Source organism: Polypterus senegalus, chromosome 2, assembly GCF_016835505.1.
Source record: "Polypterus senegalus isolate Bchr_013 chromosome 2, ASM1683550v1, whole genome shotgun sequence".
Taxonomy (NCBI): Eukaryota; Metazoa; Chordata; class Cladistia; order Polypteriformes; family Polypteridae; genus Polypterus; species Polypterus senegalus.
The window spans coordinates 86,598,161-86,615,861 of record NC_053155.1 but is presented as its reverse complement, the minus strand read 5'-3'; the positions used below and the strand labels follow the sequence as shown (position 1 = coordinate 86,615,861).

Here is a 17,701-nt window from a genome sequence, read left to right as displayed (position 1 = left end):
TCAAAAATTGTATTTGCTTATACACTGTTGTAAAAACAAAAACAAATTACAGAACACAAGGGGGAGGACACAAACGCACAGCCCGCAATCTGCTTTTGTAAGCCTCTTTGAGGTTTTCTGGTTTTCCCTGATGGACACTGGTTTAGTTACCTGAGTTACCCGATTTCACAAGCTTTTCATGGGTTTGGGTCCCGTGGGGTATCAGACGTGAGGCTACCAGTAACTTCTCTTACTCAGGTCCACAACTATGGCTGACGGAGATTTAAGTGCTGTTTGCTGTGTGAGAGAGAATCACTGGCTTTCTACTTTGGTAGTTTAAACTCAGAATCATGTAAACATTAGAACTTTACCTGACCTTATTACTAATCCATCCTTGTTTCATGGGTAACAGCTGAACACAAGAAAGGAATGCTAAAGTGGTTTACTGGTCTGTATTCATCCTGGCAAAGACAGACAGAGCAGTTAACGTCACCCACACTTTCAATTCAGTGTCTGGTGCTTTAGACAAAGTCGGCTTCCACTTGGCATAGTTAGGTGTTGAAATGCCCTTCTTGAAGAGAGGTCTCTGTCATAGTGCTACAGATCAGCTCAGAGGTAAGTGAGGACTAGACATGGAGAGTAAAGGACAGACAAGATGACTGCTAGTGTGTTAAGGGTCTGATGTGTTCTGGTTGACTGGACCACAGTTCAATTCCAGGCCTGGTCAAAGTCCTCATGTGTAAAACTCACACCTGTAGCAACATAAAAACACTGTGTAATACACACACACACACACACACACACACACACACACACACACACACATATATATATATATATATATATACATACATACATACACACGTCTATATACAGTAACTATATAAAAAAAAGTAAGCCATTTGGATGACTGTTTGCTAATCACACAAAAGGAGCAGAACAAAATTTTGCATGTGCCTTGCCTTTGGTCCAACTTAAAAGAGGGATTATAATGGGGGTGGCAGCTCAAAAACCAGTACCAACACAGAAGGCATCATCAGGCAGCAGGAGTGCAATTGGGCATGAGGTGCTGCATCACTCACAGCGTGATCTCAAAGACCACAGGTGCACACAGGGTTTTCTTCTCAGTTTTTCTTGATAATAGTTTCATTGTCTTGCTAGATTACAGCTTTTGTCAAAGAATATGTCTAGTTGCCTCATTATAGGTGGTGTTTACCAACATTGACTGTGTATATCTATATATTTATACGTACATACATACACTATATGTTTATATATACATAGATAAAGGCACACACACAGAGGCGGGCCTAAGGTTACGAAAGTGTTCTATTGCTGCCAACGCTAAACCCAATTTTGTATGTAACTCATAACTTGCACTGATGATATCTCTCATTGGAAAATATCACCAAAAATGAATACAGTAATCCCTCCTCGATCTGCGTTCCAGAACCCCCCACGATAGGTGAAAATCCACGAAGTAGAAACCATATGTTTGTATGGTTATTTTTATATATTTTAAGCCCTTATAAACTCTCCCACACTGTTAACATTATTAGAGCCCTCTAGACATGAAAGAACACCCTTTAGTCAAAAGTTTAAACTGTGCTCCATGATAAGACAGAGATGACAGTTCTTTCTCACAATTAAAAGAATGCAAATAGATCTTCTCTTCAGGAGCAGAGAATTTCAGAGAGAGAGAGAGAGAGTGAGAGATAAGCAAAAAATCAATACATGCTTTTGTGCTTTTAAGTATGCCGAAGCACCGCGATAAAGCGGCATTTTTTAGAGGAGCGTCCGTATCGTCTAGGCAAACAGCCTCTGTGCAAACAGCCCCTCTGCTCACACCCCCTCTGTCAGGCAGAGAGAGTGAGAAACAGAGAAAAGCAAACAATCAAGCACCGCGTGGGAAGCATATCGTATATCATTGAGGAGTTTTATTTGATATGTAATACATGCTCCGATTGGATAGCTTCTAAGCCACCCGCCAATAGCGTCCCTTGTATGAAATCGACTGGACAAACAAACTGAGGAAGCATGTACTTTAAATTAAAAGACTAATTGTCCGCAGAAATCTGCAAACCAGCAAAAAATCTGTGATCTATATTTAGATGTGCTGTGCTTACACTTAAAATCCGCGATGGAGTGAGGCCGTGAAAGTCAAAGAGCGATATAGCGAGGGATTACTGTAATGCTTTATTACTTTATGGAAAAAACATCTCAGACTTAATAAAATGACAGTGAAGCAATGTTACTTTACTTTTCTGTAAATCACAAAACTTAATTTAAACTGAAGCATGGCGCTGTAGAGCACACTGTAGAGTACCTTATGCCTAAACATCCTGCAGTTTTTGACAATGATTCAGTAGCTCATGCAGTTAGAGAACACGTAATGACAGCACTGAATAAACCACCATGAACTGATGACTGATCCCATATTTTGTCTGGGTACTGCTCTAACCGAGCCCTTCATAACTTATAACCCACGAGTCTGTGCATATAAATAAATACTAGTAACTGTATGTATTGTATAGATATATTTTGCATGATATATACAGTATATATATATATACACACACACACACTGTATACACACACATACTGTACATACTGTATAAAGTTTTCTCTGTGTGTGTTTTTGTTGGAATTGTATTTTTCTCAGCTGTTCCCAGGCAAGTAAGGACTTCATCACACTGAATATTCAACAATAAACTTGAACTTCCGATGCAGGTCACAAGAAAGCCTCTGTTCTGCTCGGCTAATGAAACCTTTCCTCAACTTTGTCTTCTCTGGATTGCAGTCTGAATAGAGGAATGGGGGGAAAATAAAAGACGTCTTCTCCACTAAAGCAGGATCTGTATCTACATCTGATGTGTGTTTTTGCAGAGAAGAGCACTTGTAAGTACCCTTGGAAGTATAACACATATCCCACTGTGAGGAGACGATGGGAGGATGTCAGGTGGAACTCCAGAATTGTGAAAGTGAGAGATGAGAACTCTGAACTGTGCGCTGGGGAATCCAGTGGTTAAGAGCATTTCAGACCAGGAGGCATTGCGTCATTCAGAGTTGTGCGAGGTGAAGACTTCATCAAAAGGGGTGAATGAGATATTCAGGCTGCTTAGCTATCATTCTAGCAGTTCCGCTCAAGAAATTGATTGCTTTTATTTGAAAACATTTAAATGTTTTTCTCCATTGAGTGGCTGCAAAAGGAAAAATGTTTATAATGTGTTTGTATCACAGCTACTTTTCTACATGCAAGTACCAGTACATTCCCAGCAGATGCATATTTTCTTCTAAAAATAAATATGTGCATATCTAGTGACTTTCAAGATAAAGTCATCAGGTAGTAAACAATAAGACTCAGACATAAACAGACTGTATATGTAAAATGGACTCTTCATCCAAGAGGTTATCTGTGTTTGCAAGTACTGTATTTCAGCTTTAACATTTTGACTTTTGTTATACAGGGCATGAGGAATATTTCACTGTTGTTTAAAGTGCCCTGACTTGGTCTGAAACCAGGTAATGATGCTCATACCCATCTCAGGCCCACCGTGTGCCAATAAGGCAGCATGGGGAGTACCTCTACCGGAAAGAAATTTCATTATAGGACCTGTGTTCTTTTAAACAGCATTGGCATAAAAGAGGAGCAAACTGGAGCTACTTTTCAACAAACAGCCAAAAATGTCAGAGTAGACCCCCACTTCCCACCCATATACACGCACCAGAGAAGATCGATTGAATTGCTATGGACAAGTAGCACAAAACAGTGGCTTCTGAAACTGAACTGAGTGAAACTTGAACTTCACTTCTGAACTTTGAGAAAAGTGTCTTACTCAACTGAACATTGTAAAAAGTGTCTGGGGAAGACATCTCCACTGTAAACCCAATCGTGGCCACTAATCTGTTTGGTGTGGCACGATAGACCATGGTGGCAGTTAAATTTAAAAAGCTGCTAAAATTACATCAAGTGTTTCAGAGCTGGAATGGTCTGATCTGCTTTCTCAAGAGTTAAGCACCAGCAGCTCTCAGGTTTAGAACAATTTGTGGTGACTCCATCCTGTGACAGCAGTCTTCTCCCAGAATTCATAGCACCTTTGCATTATTTTGTGCCATGGCAGCAATGCTGCCATTCTTGTAGATAAACCTGATTTCACAATTGGCATCACTAGACTGAATGAAAAAGCAGCAGCCTGCCTCATTGACCTGAGCCCCATGACTCTGGCTTAGGGACTGCAGTTGTTTTTTCAGTCCTCCATGACTTTCATCTCTGAGCCACACCAGTCCTTCCTTTGCCAACAGCACTCTGCCCCCGAGTGCTTTCAGCTCCGCCACTGCGGTCTCTGGCAGTCCACGTATTCGGAAAGCCGCTGGCCTCCTGCAAGTGAAGAGTTTGTCATCCTGATAGCCACGACAGTGAAGCTGTACAATAAAGGAGGAGGATTTAGTTGTTGAAAACTGAAAGACCTCTTCAACCCCATTGTCAATGGTTACCGGATTGCGGACGCTGCAAACACCTTGAAAGGAATCTGAGCTGTCCTGCAGCCAAACCTCTTCAATAGCGAACTGGAAGGAGTGCCGCTCACTGGTTTTCAAATACTCTGCCAGTCTGCACAGCGTGTTCCAGTGCAAATTTATTAGAGTGGGTACAGCCAGGACTGGGGGGCTGAAATCCAGAAGAGAAAGCAGCTGTAGTTTCACACCGGCATCAAAGCACTGAGCATCAAATGCTGGCTTGGACAGAAGAACCTGAATTTCTTGCATGAGTTCCGAGAGGTTAGTCGCAGTGATCTGTGCACCAGTTTCCCCTGGACAGACAGAGTACAGCAGGTTGGCAGCTAGAACACAGATGTCTCCATATTGGACAGTCCAGTCTACAGGATTCATCACAAATTTGCCTTTACTAGGTACCATCTTCTCATCAAACACCTTACGGATTTTTCTTGGGGGCATTCCAATAAAGTTAGTCACCCGGTGCAATTGCCGGGGTTTACACCGATGGACCTCCCCCTGTAGCACTCCATCAAACTGCACGCAATCCAGAAGAGGAAAAAGGTCTCGCACAAGCTGGGCTAGAAGTCGGACACGCTGCTGATAGCTCTCGATCGTTTTCTCGTTCCAGGAACATGCCAGCTCCTGAATCAGAGAGTGGTCCACCACAACGTTCTCCTTCATGCACTTAAGTATAGCCAGGGGATCTGTCCGGTCTACCTGAAAGCAGCACTCTTCGGCCTCCACAAAGCAGTCTAGCAGTATAAAGTGGAAAACCCGCTGCCACTGAGGCTCATTGTTCATTCCTCTTTCTATATTGGCCATGATCATCTGGAGCAGAAGAAGCAGATGTTTTCCCCTTTCTGATAACATTAGCCCTAAGTAGGAAGAAAAAATACAAAATAAGAGGCAGTCACCAAAAAAGAGTTTTCAAATAAAACAAAAAGCAACTGCATCCCTATATCTATCCCTCAATTGAGCTGAAAGAAGTGCAGCTGAAATACACCTCCTCAGATTACTGAATTTGGCTACTGGGAAGTGGATTTCATATTCTCCACAGCCCTAAGCCAGCATCAATTACACAACTTGTAGTCAGAAGGGATGTCAAACTTGGCGACTACACTTGTTGATCTCGTGGCCTGAGGATTCCAGATTACAAGACTAGGAATCGCAAGGGAGGGTAAACGACACAACTGCATGTCGACTTTCCAGCACAGGAAGACTTCAAATGCATTATGACAGCTAATAACAGGCTGACTGATTCTGACAGTGTTGTACAAATTCTTACAAGGTACAGCAAATTCAGCTGCAATCTCAGCTTTTTTTGGGGTATTTTTCATTCTCTCATGGTGCATAAAACGTGAAGAAACAGATGGAGATTCTCTACTGTTTGCGAGGCCCGAAACCCATACTTCCCTCATTTCCTTGACACTGCATTGCATGCATTGTACTGGTGGCAGAGTGCCCAGTGGTCATCAGCTCTCGCATACACACAGCCCATTCCTATGATTTTTTTGATTTTGTCGGGGTATGTCACAGGCTGTTAGGTTTGTGGAGGATGCTCCCCTGAGGGGGAACACGCACGAGTATTAAAATTTTAAACAATTTTTGACATCAGATAAAGAAATGTCCAATAAATAAATAATTAAATTATCTACGATTGTAAAATTGGCATCACTCAATTATTTAAAAACTGACTATTAAAAACCCGTAAAAAGCCATAGAATTAAACAAACGTAATAGGAGGACCAATAAGGGTCAAACCCATCCATTATCCAACCCGCTATATCCTAACTACAGGGTCACGGAGGTCTGCTAGAGCCAATCCCAGCCAACACAGGGCACCAGGCAGGAAACAAACCCTGGGCAGGGCGCCAGCCCACCACAGGGCACACACACACACCCACACCCACACACCATGCGCACACTAGGGGCAATTTAGGATCGCCAATACACCTAACCTGCATGTCTTTGGACTGTGGGAGGAAACCCACGCAGACACAGGGAGAACATGCAAACTCCACGCAGGGAGGACCCCGGAAGCGAACCTGGGTCTCCTTACTGTGAGGCAGCAGTGCTACCCAGTACTAAGGGCCTATAATTAACTTACTTGGGACAAATATGTGATTACATTAACTTATTTAAAAAAAAAAAAGAGAGAAAATTTCAATAATTAGTCATTAAACTTTATTCAGGGGCAGGTGAATATGTATGTAAGCTTGTTACTGCTGGTGCTGGACATGTTATATCAGCCAGGAATGAAGCAGGACTACATTAACTATATAAACAGCAACTCTGTACAGTCGCACATGCTTTTTCCAACTAGTGCAGCAAGCAATCCTTTTAAGAAAAGTGAGCCACGTAAAGAGCAGAGAATCCATCCACTGCGCTACAATACATAACCGCATGAGTCTGCTAGACATTTTCCACTGTAAAAAAGCAAATATCTCTGCCCAAGCCAGCAAAACCGTGAATGGCAAACTGCTACTTCATTGTAAGAGTCTCAATTTATTTCCTCAGCTGGAGGATGTCTTCTCTGAAAGACGTGTTTTCATCAAGCGCTAGGTTGAGAACTGCTGGATACTGAGCTGAAGCGTAGTCTTGGTCTTTGAGAATCTTATCATCATCCTATTCCTCACACGGTGTGTCATCCACCATCAGTTGCTTTCTCCTCTCCCAAACCCCTGGTCTTGAAAGTGGAACAGAGAAATTGTTCCACACAAACAAAGCAGGAACCACTCTATTCTTCAACTGTCACGGCCCTATCTTCGGAAAATCCTCTTTTGTAAAAAGCCAGCTAAAACCGTGGGTATTGTGGACTAACCATAAAGCTCTCTCTCTGGATATCGATGAGCCATTTAGGTTGGGTTTCCACATCAGAGGGAAATGTATGAAAACTAAGTGTCTTGTTGTACTTACTGAAAGTTTGACTAAAGGTACACAACAGTGTTCAGTGGTTGAGCTACTGTATCTGTATACTGAAACTTAAACTTCTTTTTCTCAGACATTCTTGCCGCCAAACAAAAATCTGCAGTATGGACAAGGGAAGTGACTGAGCTAGCTGAGATTTCACATCAGCACTATCGTGTACATCTAGACTATCGTCATCATGTTAAATGTATACTTATGTACAGTACACCCCCAAAATTACATTCGTACGGGGTTATGTTCCTAGAGCACCTGTGTGGTTAAAAAATGCCAATTTTCATAGTGTTAAACCCTAAATATGCCCCTAAAACACTTTAATTTAATTTCAGACTCAGCTTAATACATTACCTAAAAATAAAGAATGTAAAGGTAAACCTGTATACTGTACTGCTATGTCTCCTGCAGTGCTAGGATGTGAAATACTGATGTTACCACTATATGTACTGTAATTCATGCAAGTGCGTTTTCATTGCCAGAGGCCTTAGACGGTGCAGCTCGTTTTGGTGGCATCTTGGGGCTTTAACCCTTAAACTGCCACATACTTGGGGGTTAATGCATCCCTGGACACCAAATACTTTTTTGCTACACTTTAAGTAAACGTCACAATTAACAAAGAAAAAGTGAAATATTAATGGAACACATTTTTTTTCATGCAAAGAGCATCACAATTACTGCAACACTGATAATTTTACACACTGCTAATGAACTGTAAAAACTATTTTAAAAACTACTGGAAAAATATGTGCAAAGTGCAACTGACACCATGGATGTAAATCACTGAGCCAACTGCGTTTGAACTGGCAGCACAGAAGCATACAGAGGTAAGCGCTGGTGCTTGCAGGCTAGTCTTAGTGCAGCTTGGGTCACACAATTGCACAGAAACACAGGAGATTGTAGAGACAGAAACTTTATTCAAACACTTCAAACAATCATGTCTCTTTCAGAAGTAAAAGGAGCTCAGTATGCAGTAAGTTATCGATTAAACAATAGTCAAACATCATAGGGGAGCACAACCCCCAACAGGAGCAGAGAATGTCTGGGGGAGGAGAGAGAAACAAAGCAATCAGCCAAAAAGGACAGGCTTTTAAGTAAAGCCACAATCGAGAAGACGGTGATTTATTTATTTTTATGGTAGAGATTCCAGGGACGCACTCACAAACAGATAAAAACAAAGCAAACCGGTAATCAAACAGCAAATAAAGAATGTAATGAAAACTAATGAAATAAGAAAACGATACCACCCCTGTTCCCCTTACAGAGATTACACATTAAATGCAACAAAGCACAAATAAAACACACGCAGTAAATCATGAAAAAGTTCATGAAAAACGGCAATGGATGAAATGTAATGATGAAAATAGATAGTTCAGAGATCCGCATGTTGAATGGCAATGTAAAAATAGTCCTACCGGTAGTTCCTGAAATGGTGAAGGATGCAGGATGGCCATGAATCCACTTACAGTCCTCATGTACACAGGCAGACAGCAGACAATCCAGATGCACGAAACGATCCAGGACAAAATGAACAAGTACAGGTAACCCAACAGAAGGCAGACAGACAGGAACTTGAAACACAAATTACAAAACCTTTTTTTTTTTGTTTGTTTTTTTTGCTTTTGGTCATCGGCCTCGAGGCCGCGCTCACATCCTTTGACCTCAACAGCCCCAGCACCCTCTGCAGAAGACTAATCGGAGCCACTGCAGGGACTGCTGGGACTTGCAGTTTCAAATTCTGTTGGCTACTTTCACCATCCCAAGTCGCGGATTTCTCTACAGCTGCTTCCTCTTCTCTCTACAGTACAGTATTGCCACGAAAAAAGCCATAAAAATTGTGGAGGATATTTATGGTTTCCGCTAACAATTACTAGTTAGGCTGTTAAGGAAAATCCGCAACCTCTGAACCGCGACTTCGCGGGGGGTCTACTGTATACAAAATATTATATCAATTATTAGATTATGTATTTGTGATGCAATCGGAGGGGGACCCAGGTTTCAAACGAGTTAAATGAACCAAAAGAATGGGGTAGTTCAAAAGAATCGATACAGTAACGTGAATAGCAATGCTTAGCATTTTTATTACCTCTATTTTGATGGATTTAAAATTTAAGAAAGAAAGAAATTGGATGATCTTTTTGAGGAAACACTTACTGGACCTGGTGTCTTACTTAGTACTAGTTTCTTAGATAATAAAAAACCTGATTTTGCCCGGCTGATTGCACAACAAGCTTTGGAATGTTTGGTAGACTTGGCTCCATTATTTGAGTCAAATCCTATCAAAAGTTTTATAGACTGTCTTCCCGTTGCACAAACACTAAACTTTAAAGTTAGTGAATACGGTCCCTGATGTTAAGTCAGTGGATAGGGACATTATTAAGGTATATTTTAAACCCTATTTTATATGCCTAATGTTAATTTGTTATATTTAATCCCTAATTTCAAATTTTAATATAATAGCCCTGATGTTAAATAGTGAACAGCAGGTTTTGTACCCTATGAATGATCCAGTTATGAGGCTTTAGTTAGGTATATGGATTGTATTACATAGTATATTTATTAATATTTATTTTAAGGACTGTTTGTCTGGCGGCACGGTGGCACAGTGGGTAGCACTGCTGCCTCACAGTAAGGAGACCTGGGTTCTCTTCCGGGGTCCTCCCTGCGTGGAGTTTGCATGTTCTCCCCGTGTCTGCGTGGGTTTCCTCCCACAGTCCAAAGACATGCAGGTTAGGTGTATTGGCGATCCTAAATTGCCCCTAGTGTGCGCATGGTGTGTGGGTGTGGGTGTGTGTGTGTGTGCCCTGTGGTGGGCTGGCGCCCTGCCCAGGGTTTGTTTCCTGCCTGGTGCCCTGTGTTGGCTGGGATTGGCTCTAGCAGACCTCCGTGACCCTGTAGTTAGGATATAGCGGGTTGGATAATGGATGGGTTTGACCCTTATTGGTCCTCCTATTGCGTTTGTTTAATTCTATGGCTTTTTACGGGTTTTTAATAGTCAGTTTTTAAATAATTGAATAATGCCAATTTTACAATCGTAGATAATTTAATTATTTATTTATTGGACATTTCTTTATCTGATGTCAAAAATTGTTTAAAATTTTAATACTCGTGCGTGTTCCCCCTCAGGGGAGCATCCTCCACAAACCTAACAGCCTGTGACATACCCCGACAAAATCAAAAAAATCATAGGAATGGGCTGTGTGTATGCGAGAGCTGATGACCACTGGGCACTCTGCCACCAGTACAATGCATGCAATGCAGTGTCAAGGAAATGAGGGAAGTATGGGTTTCGGGCCTCGCAAACAGTAGAGAATCTCCATCTGTTTCTTCACGTTTTATGCACCATGAGAGAATGAAAAATACCCCAAAAAAAGCTGAGATTGCAGCTGAATTTGCTGTACCTTGTAAGAATTGTTTACTGTAAGTCTGGGCACGTCTTGAAGTGATTGGGTGAAAAACGGCATAGCTAGTCCATCTTGATATTAGCGCCAAAGTACAGCAGCTGGCTGACACAGAATCCGGAAGAGAGTGTGCATATGGCTTATTCATATGACATTGTATTGTGTCCGTACATAACGCCTGACAACACGTTTCAGAAGCATAATAAAAAGAAGATGTTATGTTACCGAATCAAAAGTGAACAACAATTGGGTGATTTATCTGTGGGTATCGATTCCGTTCACAAACTAAATGAATGAGAAACATAAGATGGATTCTGGCACAATGATTCTGTTTAAACTGAAAAGAATCCGATATTGATCCATGCGCAGTACAGTCGATGAGCTATAAAAATGTGTGCACTAAACTAAAATTGAAAGCAAATCTTTTTTTCTGTAGCTATTCCCAATTTTATATGGCATGGCTATTTTTTTGCCTTCTCCACTAGAGGTTTCATCACGATTTTTATGGCAGGATGCCTTTTCTGATGCCTACCCTACCCATTTATCTGGGTTCGGGACCACAAAACTACAATATGAAATATATTACAATTTCAAGAAAATAATTTTTGAAATTACATAATTTTATATGGTTTACTTTTGTGTGACTAATTTGTTGAATGTACAAAGGGACATATTGTCTATATATTCAATTCCAATAAATTGTACAAAGCAAAGGAATCAATACAGTCTAATATAAATGTGTTGTTTCTGTATTGTAAATGACAGAATCGTCACTTACAAGGTTTTTGTTCACCAATACTGATAATAGTTTGAACTCAAAATAATCCTAAGAGACTCGGGAGTCAAGCGAAACTGAAGACGCCGATTACGTTACACAGGACACATGCGCACTTAAGCACTCTAGTTGTCCATCCATGCATTATCCAACCCATCATATCCTAACTACAAGGTCACGGGGGTCTGCTGGAGCCAATCCCAGCCAACACAGGGCGCAAGGCAGGAAACAAACCCCAGGCAGAGCGCCAGCCCAGTGCAGGCACTCTAGTTGTGCTCCACTAAATCGATTTGTGTGAATCATTTGAAAGAGTTGCTCCAAAGAAAAAAAATTGCTAATGAGTGATCAATCGCTACCACCAAATCACTAGGATTATGAAGTCTATAAGTGAAAATTACCAGAAAATTCATGAAGTCTAACAATGTGTTTCTACACGTTTCAATGTCCTGTACAAGTCGCCACACAGTTGAGATGGACAGGTAATGGATGGTCACTTCTTATGCTGCTTCTCCTACAGTTGAGCTGACAGAGGAAAAACAGCATCCAGCAAACACCTTGTCAGCTCTCCAGTAAAGAACACAGTAAAGAAATGCCACCCAGCTACACCTCCAGCAGCTCAGCGGTAGGGAGAAATTGTCATTAATGGTCTGTGACGTTGTGCAGATTTTAAATAAATAAGTCCCGAGAGTCTGCAGACGTAGAAAGGGTACAGGTGGGTGCGTGACGGTGCCGACCCGGGGTTGATCGTGGTGCTTGACTGATCGTGCACTCACGTTCAAATGCGGCTGGATTAATCACACCTCGGAGTGGGCGGACGGTTACTTCTGCCCCCAATCAAGCTAATATAAGAGGAGCCTACATGGCTAGATTTGAACTTGTATGAAAATAGAAATAAAATTGTATTTGCACCAAAAAGAAAAAAAAAAAAAGGGAATGAGTTCAGTTCCCATAAATTGTCATGGCAACATGTAATACTTCCTGAAACATCCTGCCAAACGACACAATCCCAAAATCTTATATCTTGATTTAGAGACGGAAAATCGGTGGGCATCTAAGGTCCAAGTTAAATAGTACAAATGGTGCTTGCAACTCATTAATAAGTAACTGTAACGGACGCAGCTAAGAGATGACCTCATGTTTAACATTCAGCCCCAAGCAGAGCTCTAAAGCTCATGTTTTCTCTTTCAACAGCTCACTTACTTTTTGTATTGCAGGCAGCGACCTTTTGTAAGAGCCGCGTCTGGTCTTGAGTTTTCTCCCAGAAGCAATGTACAACGGCCGCAAGCTGCATCAGGTCTCCAATGCTGTCCAGCTCCAGAATGCACTCTCGGACCACTGCTCTTGACAGGCCCAAAGCCAAGCCCAGCTCACATGCATTCAGCTTCGCTTCTGGACCCACCTGCAATTTGAGCTGACTGAGGATGTTGGCAATGAGTTCTAAGGAGAAAGCAAGAGTGCAGGGCCCATTACAGAACTGAACTCTCACCACTAAGTGAGCACAGGACTGGAGGCTAAATTTGCTAAGGACACTTCTGAACCACAGGCTTTAATTGGTCCCCCATTGTTGGCAGTAGATTCACTTTATGAAAAACAAAACATGACCATTACACATTTTGTGCATCTAAAGTCCTGAGGCTTAAGATGCACACTAGATTTTTATGTCCAAGATACCTAGGTGCTACTGTTAAGTACATACTTTTAATAATGTGAGACAAAGTGAAAACATGGCAGAGAGCTTCAAGCACAAAAATAACATTGCAGCCCTTTTAATGTGTGAGTGAAGTGAGCATCGTCTGTTGGCCAGACTGGTAGCCGAAATCAACAAGTTTGCAAACACAGGAAAACCAAAAAAGTTGTGGTTTAGGTAACATACCACTCTCCCATTGGTCTAATTCAACATCTTCGCCATACTCCATCCGGAGGGTCAGTCTCTGCACCTCTGCTATAATCAAATAAAGGGAATGAGAGAGAAAACGGGCATCAGGCAACAAAGAAGGCGTGAAATGTGCGGAGATAGAGTAGGAATACTTATGGGGTGGGATTTTGGGCCAGTCCATATTCCCCATCTGGAATAATAGCTTACTCCAATTAAATTACAGCACACGGACAGTAACAAGGAGAGAACATTGTGTGTTTTATACTTCAGACTTTGTTTCTTAAACAGAAAACAGAACATATGGATAACAAAGCCTATTCTGAAACCAGAGCAAAATCCTGCTTTAATTGGTCCAGTTTAGGGATACACTTGTGGGACAGAAACACCAGTTTAAACTCCTGTGGTTGGTAATACAAGCAGCTAGATGTTGCAACACAATCATCAGGATGCTGAAAGGTGTCTGGTGGCACAACAGACCAGGAAAGCATTGGATCCTTTAGCTACTGGGCCCTCAACACTATAATGATCACCCAGTCAATAACACAGCAACCCAAGATTGTAGGACACTTCACACCTCTTCAACACACAGTGATCTCTCTGTGTATTTTCAGAGACACTTTTTAAAGAAAATCAGAAGAAGCGAAACCTTCTCCAGGTCTTAATGACCCACTAACCCTCTAATTTCCCCCTTTGACTTCTCTGATGAATGTTTTTCACACCTACTCTCACCTTTTCTCCTTTCATCATTCCAGGCTGTTTTCAGCTGAACATCCGATTGCGGTTATACAGCCGAAACGTGGCATGAACGTTCTTTACTTTTCAGTGTGGATATAGCCCTTTTACATGCTTTTTATACTTTTACATGTTTTTTTCATTTATATACTATTGGTGAAAAGTTTTAGAACAGCACAGTTTTTCTTTAAATTTCATCAGTTGAAATGCAATGAACACAGTTGATTCCAACTCTGCTTTAAGATGAACAGAGGGTTTTTAAGTAATCAACAGAAGTTGGGACACCTGTGCAAATTGTTTCCTTCAACTTGCAAGGCTTAATTTACTTTAATTTCTGCAGAACATTTGTAGGTTATAAACTTTTAGTTATTCCCTGAAGAATGATATTTTTTCAGTTTTTCCTAACCTAAACCTTAAATTTAAACCTCTGGCACTCTGCTTACCCCTTCAGGTCATTCATCGCATATCTACTGATTAAAGTTGAAGAGAAACTGGAAAAAAATCAGATGTTCTAAAACTGGTAGTGTATGTGTGTGTGTATTTTATATATATATATATATATATATATATATATATATATATATATATATATATATATATATATATATATATATATATATATATATATATATATATATATATATATATATATATATATATATGGCTCATTTATTTGACAGCCTGGAGATCGGAGTGATAACATTCATAGCATTTGTAGTCTGAAACACGATCTGATTGCATGGGTGGTTACCTACCAGGTAACGCATGTGGTTGGTCTGCAAGTCGCCCCACAAGGGTATGCAGTGTGTATGCCTGATGAGCCCAAATAAGGGCGAAACACGTGTCGCATACTCTTTGCATTATTTGACAGTAAAACTATATGATATTCTATGATCTTCTTCTCGCAACTGAGAGGGTGTGGTGGACGTTTGCCGACTTGCAGACCAACCACATGCGTTACCTGGTAGGTAACCACCCATGCAATCAGATCGTGTTTCAGACTACGAATGCTATGAATGTAATTACTCCAATCTCCAGGCTGTCAAATAAACGAACCACACGCCGTGGCACAGCGTAAACGGGCTTCGCCTCCGACGCTGACGTCCGAGGTTCAATCCCCACGAGGGGATGCAGTGGAGTGTGTATGCCTGATTAGCCCAAATAAGGGCGAAACACATGTCGCATACTCTCTGCATTATTTGACAGTAAAACTATATAATATATAGTGAGTCAAAATTCTGTTAACATTTGAATGGCAAAAACAAATTATTCATTAAACATACCTTGCGGTATCCGGCCGGGGCTGGAGCCAGGCCGGGACGCCCAGGAGGACCGGAGGAGGGCTTGTGCCTCCTCCAGACCGCGAGGGGGTGTCTGCCCTGGTTATGTTGGGGGCCTTGGGTAAAGGGCTTGGAAGCCCAGCCCTGTAGGGACCCGTGGCCACCGCCAGGCGGCACCCCGGTGCCTGGATATCCCTGGAGCCCAGCACTTCTGCCACACCAGGAAGTGCTGGGGGGAAGACGACAGGGGACACCTGGATGGCTTCCAGGTGCGCAGCCGGCACTTCCGCCACACTGGGGCATGTCTGCGGAGGAGTGCCGGGAAGCAGCTGGAGCCCATCCAGGTTCCTATTTAAGGGGCCGCCTCCCTTCAGTCGATGGCGGAAGTCGGGTGGAAGAGAGACGGAGCTGGAGAGAGGACTGGAGGCGGCCAGGAGAGAGAGAGGCATTGTGAGGCCTGGACATTGGGGGAACGGTGCAAGAGGCACTGGGGTTTGTGGTGCACATAAAGTGACTTGTAAATAGTTGTAAATAAAGGGTATGTGGTGAACTTATGATGTCCGTCTGCCTGTGTCCGGGTTCAAGTCCACAACGTCATATGTGCAAGATGATTTACAGGAATGTCTCAACCTGTTCGCCATCATGTTCAACACACAAAAACTAATGAGCAACAGTACCACACATTTTGTGGGTAATAGATGATACCACAGTCCGTATTCTGTCCTTCAGGTCACTAATATCACAAACTTCACCATACCCCATAACCAGAAATCATAGGGTGTCAAATCAGGGGAGTGTGGATGGCAATCCATCGACCTGGAAAGGTGTGGTCGAGATAAAAATAATCCATTAGTGTTAACATAATTTTGATTCACCCTTTATACAGTGCATCTGGAAAGTATTCACAGCGCATCACTTTTTCCACATTTTGTTATGTTACAGCCTTATTCCAAAATGGATTAAATTCATTTTTTTCATCAAAATTCTACACACAACACCCCATAATGACAACGTGAAAAAAGTTTACTTGAGGTTTTGCAAATTTATTAAAAATAAAAACTGAGAAATCACATGTACGCAAGTATTCACAGCCTTTGCTCAATACTTTGTCGATGCACCTTTGGCAGCAATTACAGCCTCAAGTCTTTTTGAATATGATGCCACAAGTTTGGCACACCTATCCTTGCCCAGTTTCACCCATTCCTCTTTGCAGCACCTCTCAAGCTCCATCAGGTTGGATGGGAAGCGTCGGTGCACAGCCATTTTAAGATCTCTCCAGAGATGTTCAATTGGATTCAAGTCTGGGATCTGGCTGGGCCGCTCAAGGACATTCATAGAGTTGTCCTGAAGCCACTCCTTTGATATCTTAACTGTGTGCTTATGGTCGTTGTCCTGCTGAAAGATGAACTGTCGCCCCAGTCTGAAGTCAAGAGCGCTCTGGAGCAGGTTTTCATAAAGGATGTCTCTGTACATTGCTGCAGTCATCTTTCCCTTTATCCTGACTAGTCTCCCAGTTCCTGCCGCTGAAAACATCCCCACAGCATGATGCTGCCACCACCATGCTTCACTGTAGGGATGGTATTGGCCTGGTGATGAGCGGTGACTGGTTTCCTCCAAACAGGACGCCTGGCATTCACACCAAAGAGTCCAATCTTTGTCTCATCAGACCAGAGAATTTTGTTTCTCATGGTCTGTGAGTCCTTCAGGTGCCTTTTGGCAAACTCCAGGTGGGCTGCCATGTGCCTTTTACTAAGGAGTGGCTTCCGTCTGGCCACTCTACCATATAGGCCTGATTGGTGGATTGCTGCAGAGATGGTTGTCCTTCTGGAAGGTTCTCCTCTCTCCACAGAAGACCTCTGGAGCTCTGACAGAGTGACCATCGGGTTCTTGGTCACCTCCCTGACTAAGGCCCTTCTCCCCCGATCACTCAGTTTAGATGGCCGGCCAGCTCTAGGAAGAGTCCTGGTGGTTTCAAAATTCTTCCACTTACGGATGATGGAGGCCACTGTGCTCATTGGGACCTTCAAAGCAGCAGAAATTTTTCTGTGACCTTCCCCAGATTTGTGCCTCGAGACAATCCTGTCTTGGAGGTCTACAGACAATTCCTTTGATTTCATGCTTGGTTTATGCTCTGACATGAACAGTCAACTGTGGGACCTTATATAGACAGGTGTGTGCCTTTCCAAATCATGTCCAATCAACTGAATTTACCACAGGTGGACTCCAATTAAGCTGCAGAAACATC

The 17,701-nt window shown here is 42.2% G+C and overlaps 1 protein-coding gene across 2 annotated transcripts in view; it reads right to left on the bottom strand.

Moving 5' to 3' along the window:
* Window positions 1–2,009: 2,009 nt before the first annotated feature.
* Window positions 2,010–17,701, bottom strand: part of LOC120523122 — a 34,169-nt gene continuing 18,477 nt past the window's right edge. Inside the window, exons 8-10 of one of the 2 annotated variants that reach the window (XM_039744114.1) lie at window positions 13,442–13,510; window positions 12,769–13,005; window positions 2,010–5,348 (exon numbers count right to left, since the gene is read on the bottom strand). In XM_039744114.1, the coding sequence (XP_039600048.1) occupies window positions 4,066–5,348; window positions 12,769–13,005; window positions 13,442–13,510 (1,589 nt within the window). In that variant the 3' untranslated portion in view covers window positions 2,010–4,065. The remainder of the gene's footprint in view (window positions 5,349–12,768; window positions 13,006–13,441; window positions 13,511–17,701) is intronic. The other variant, XM_039744115.1, reaches the window with a different exon arrangement.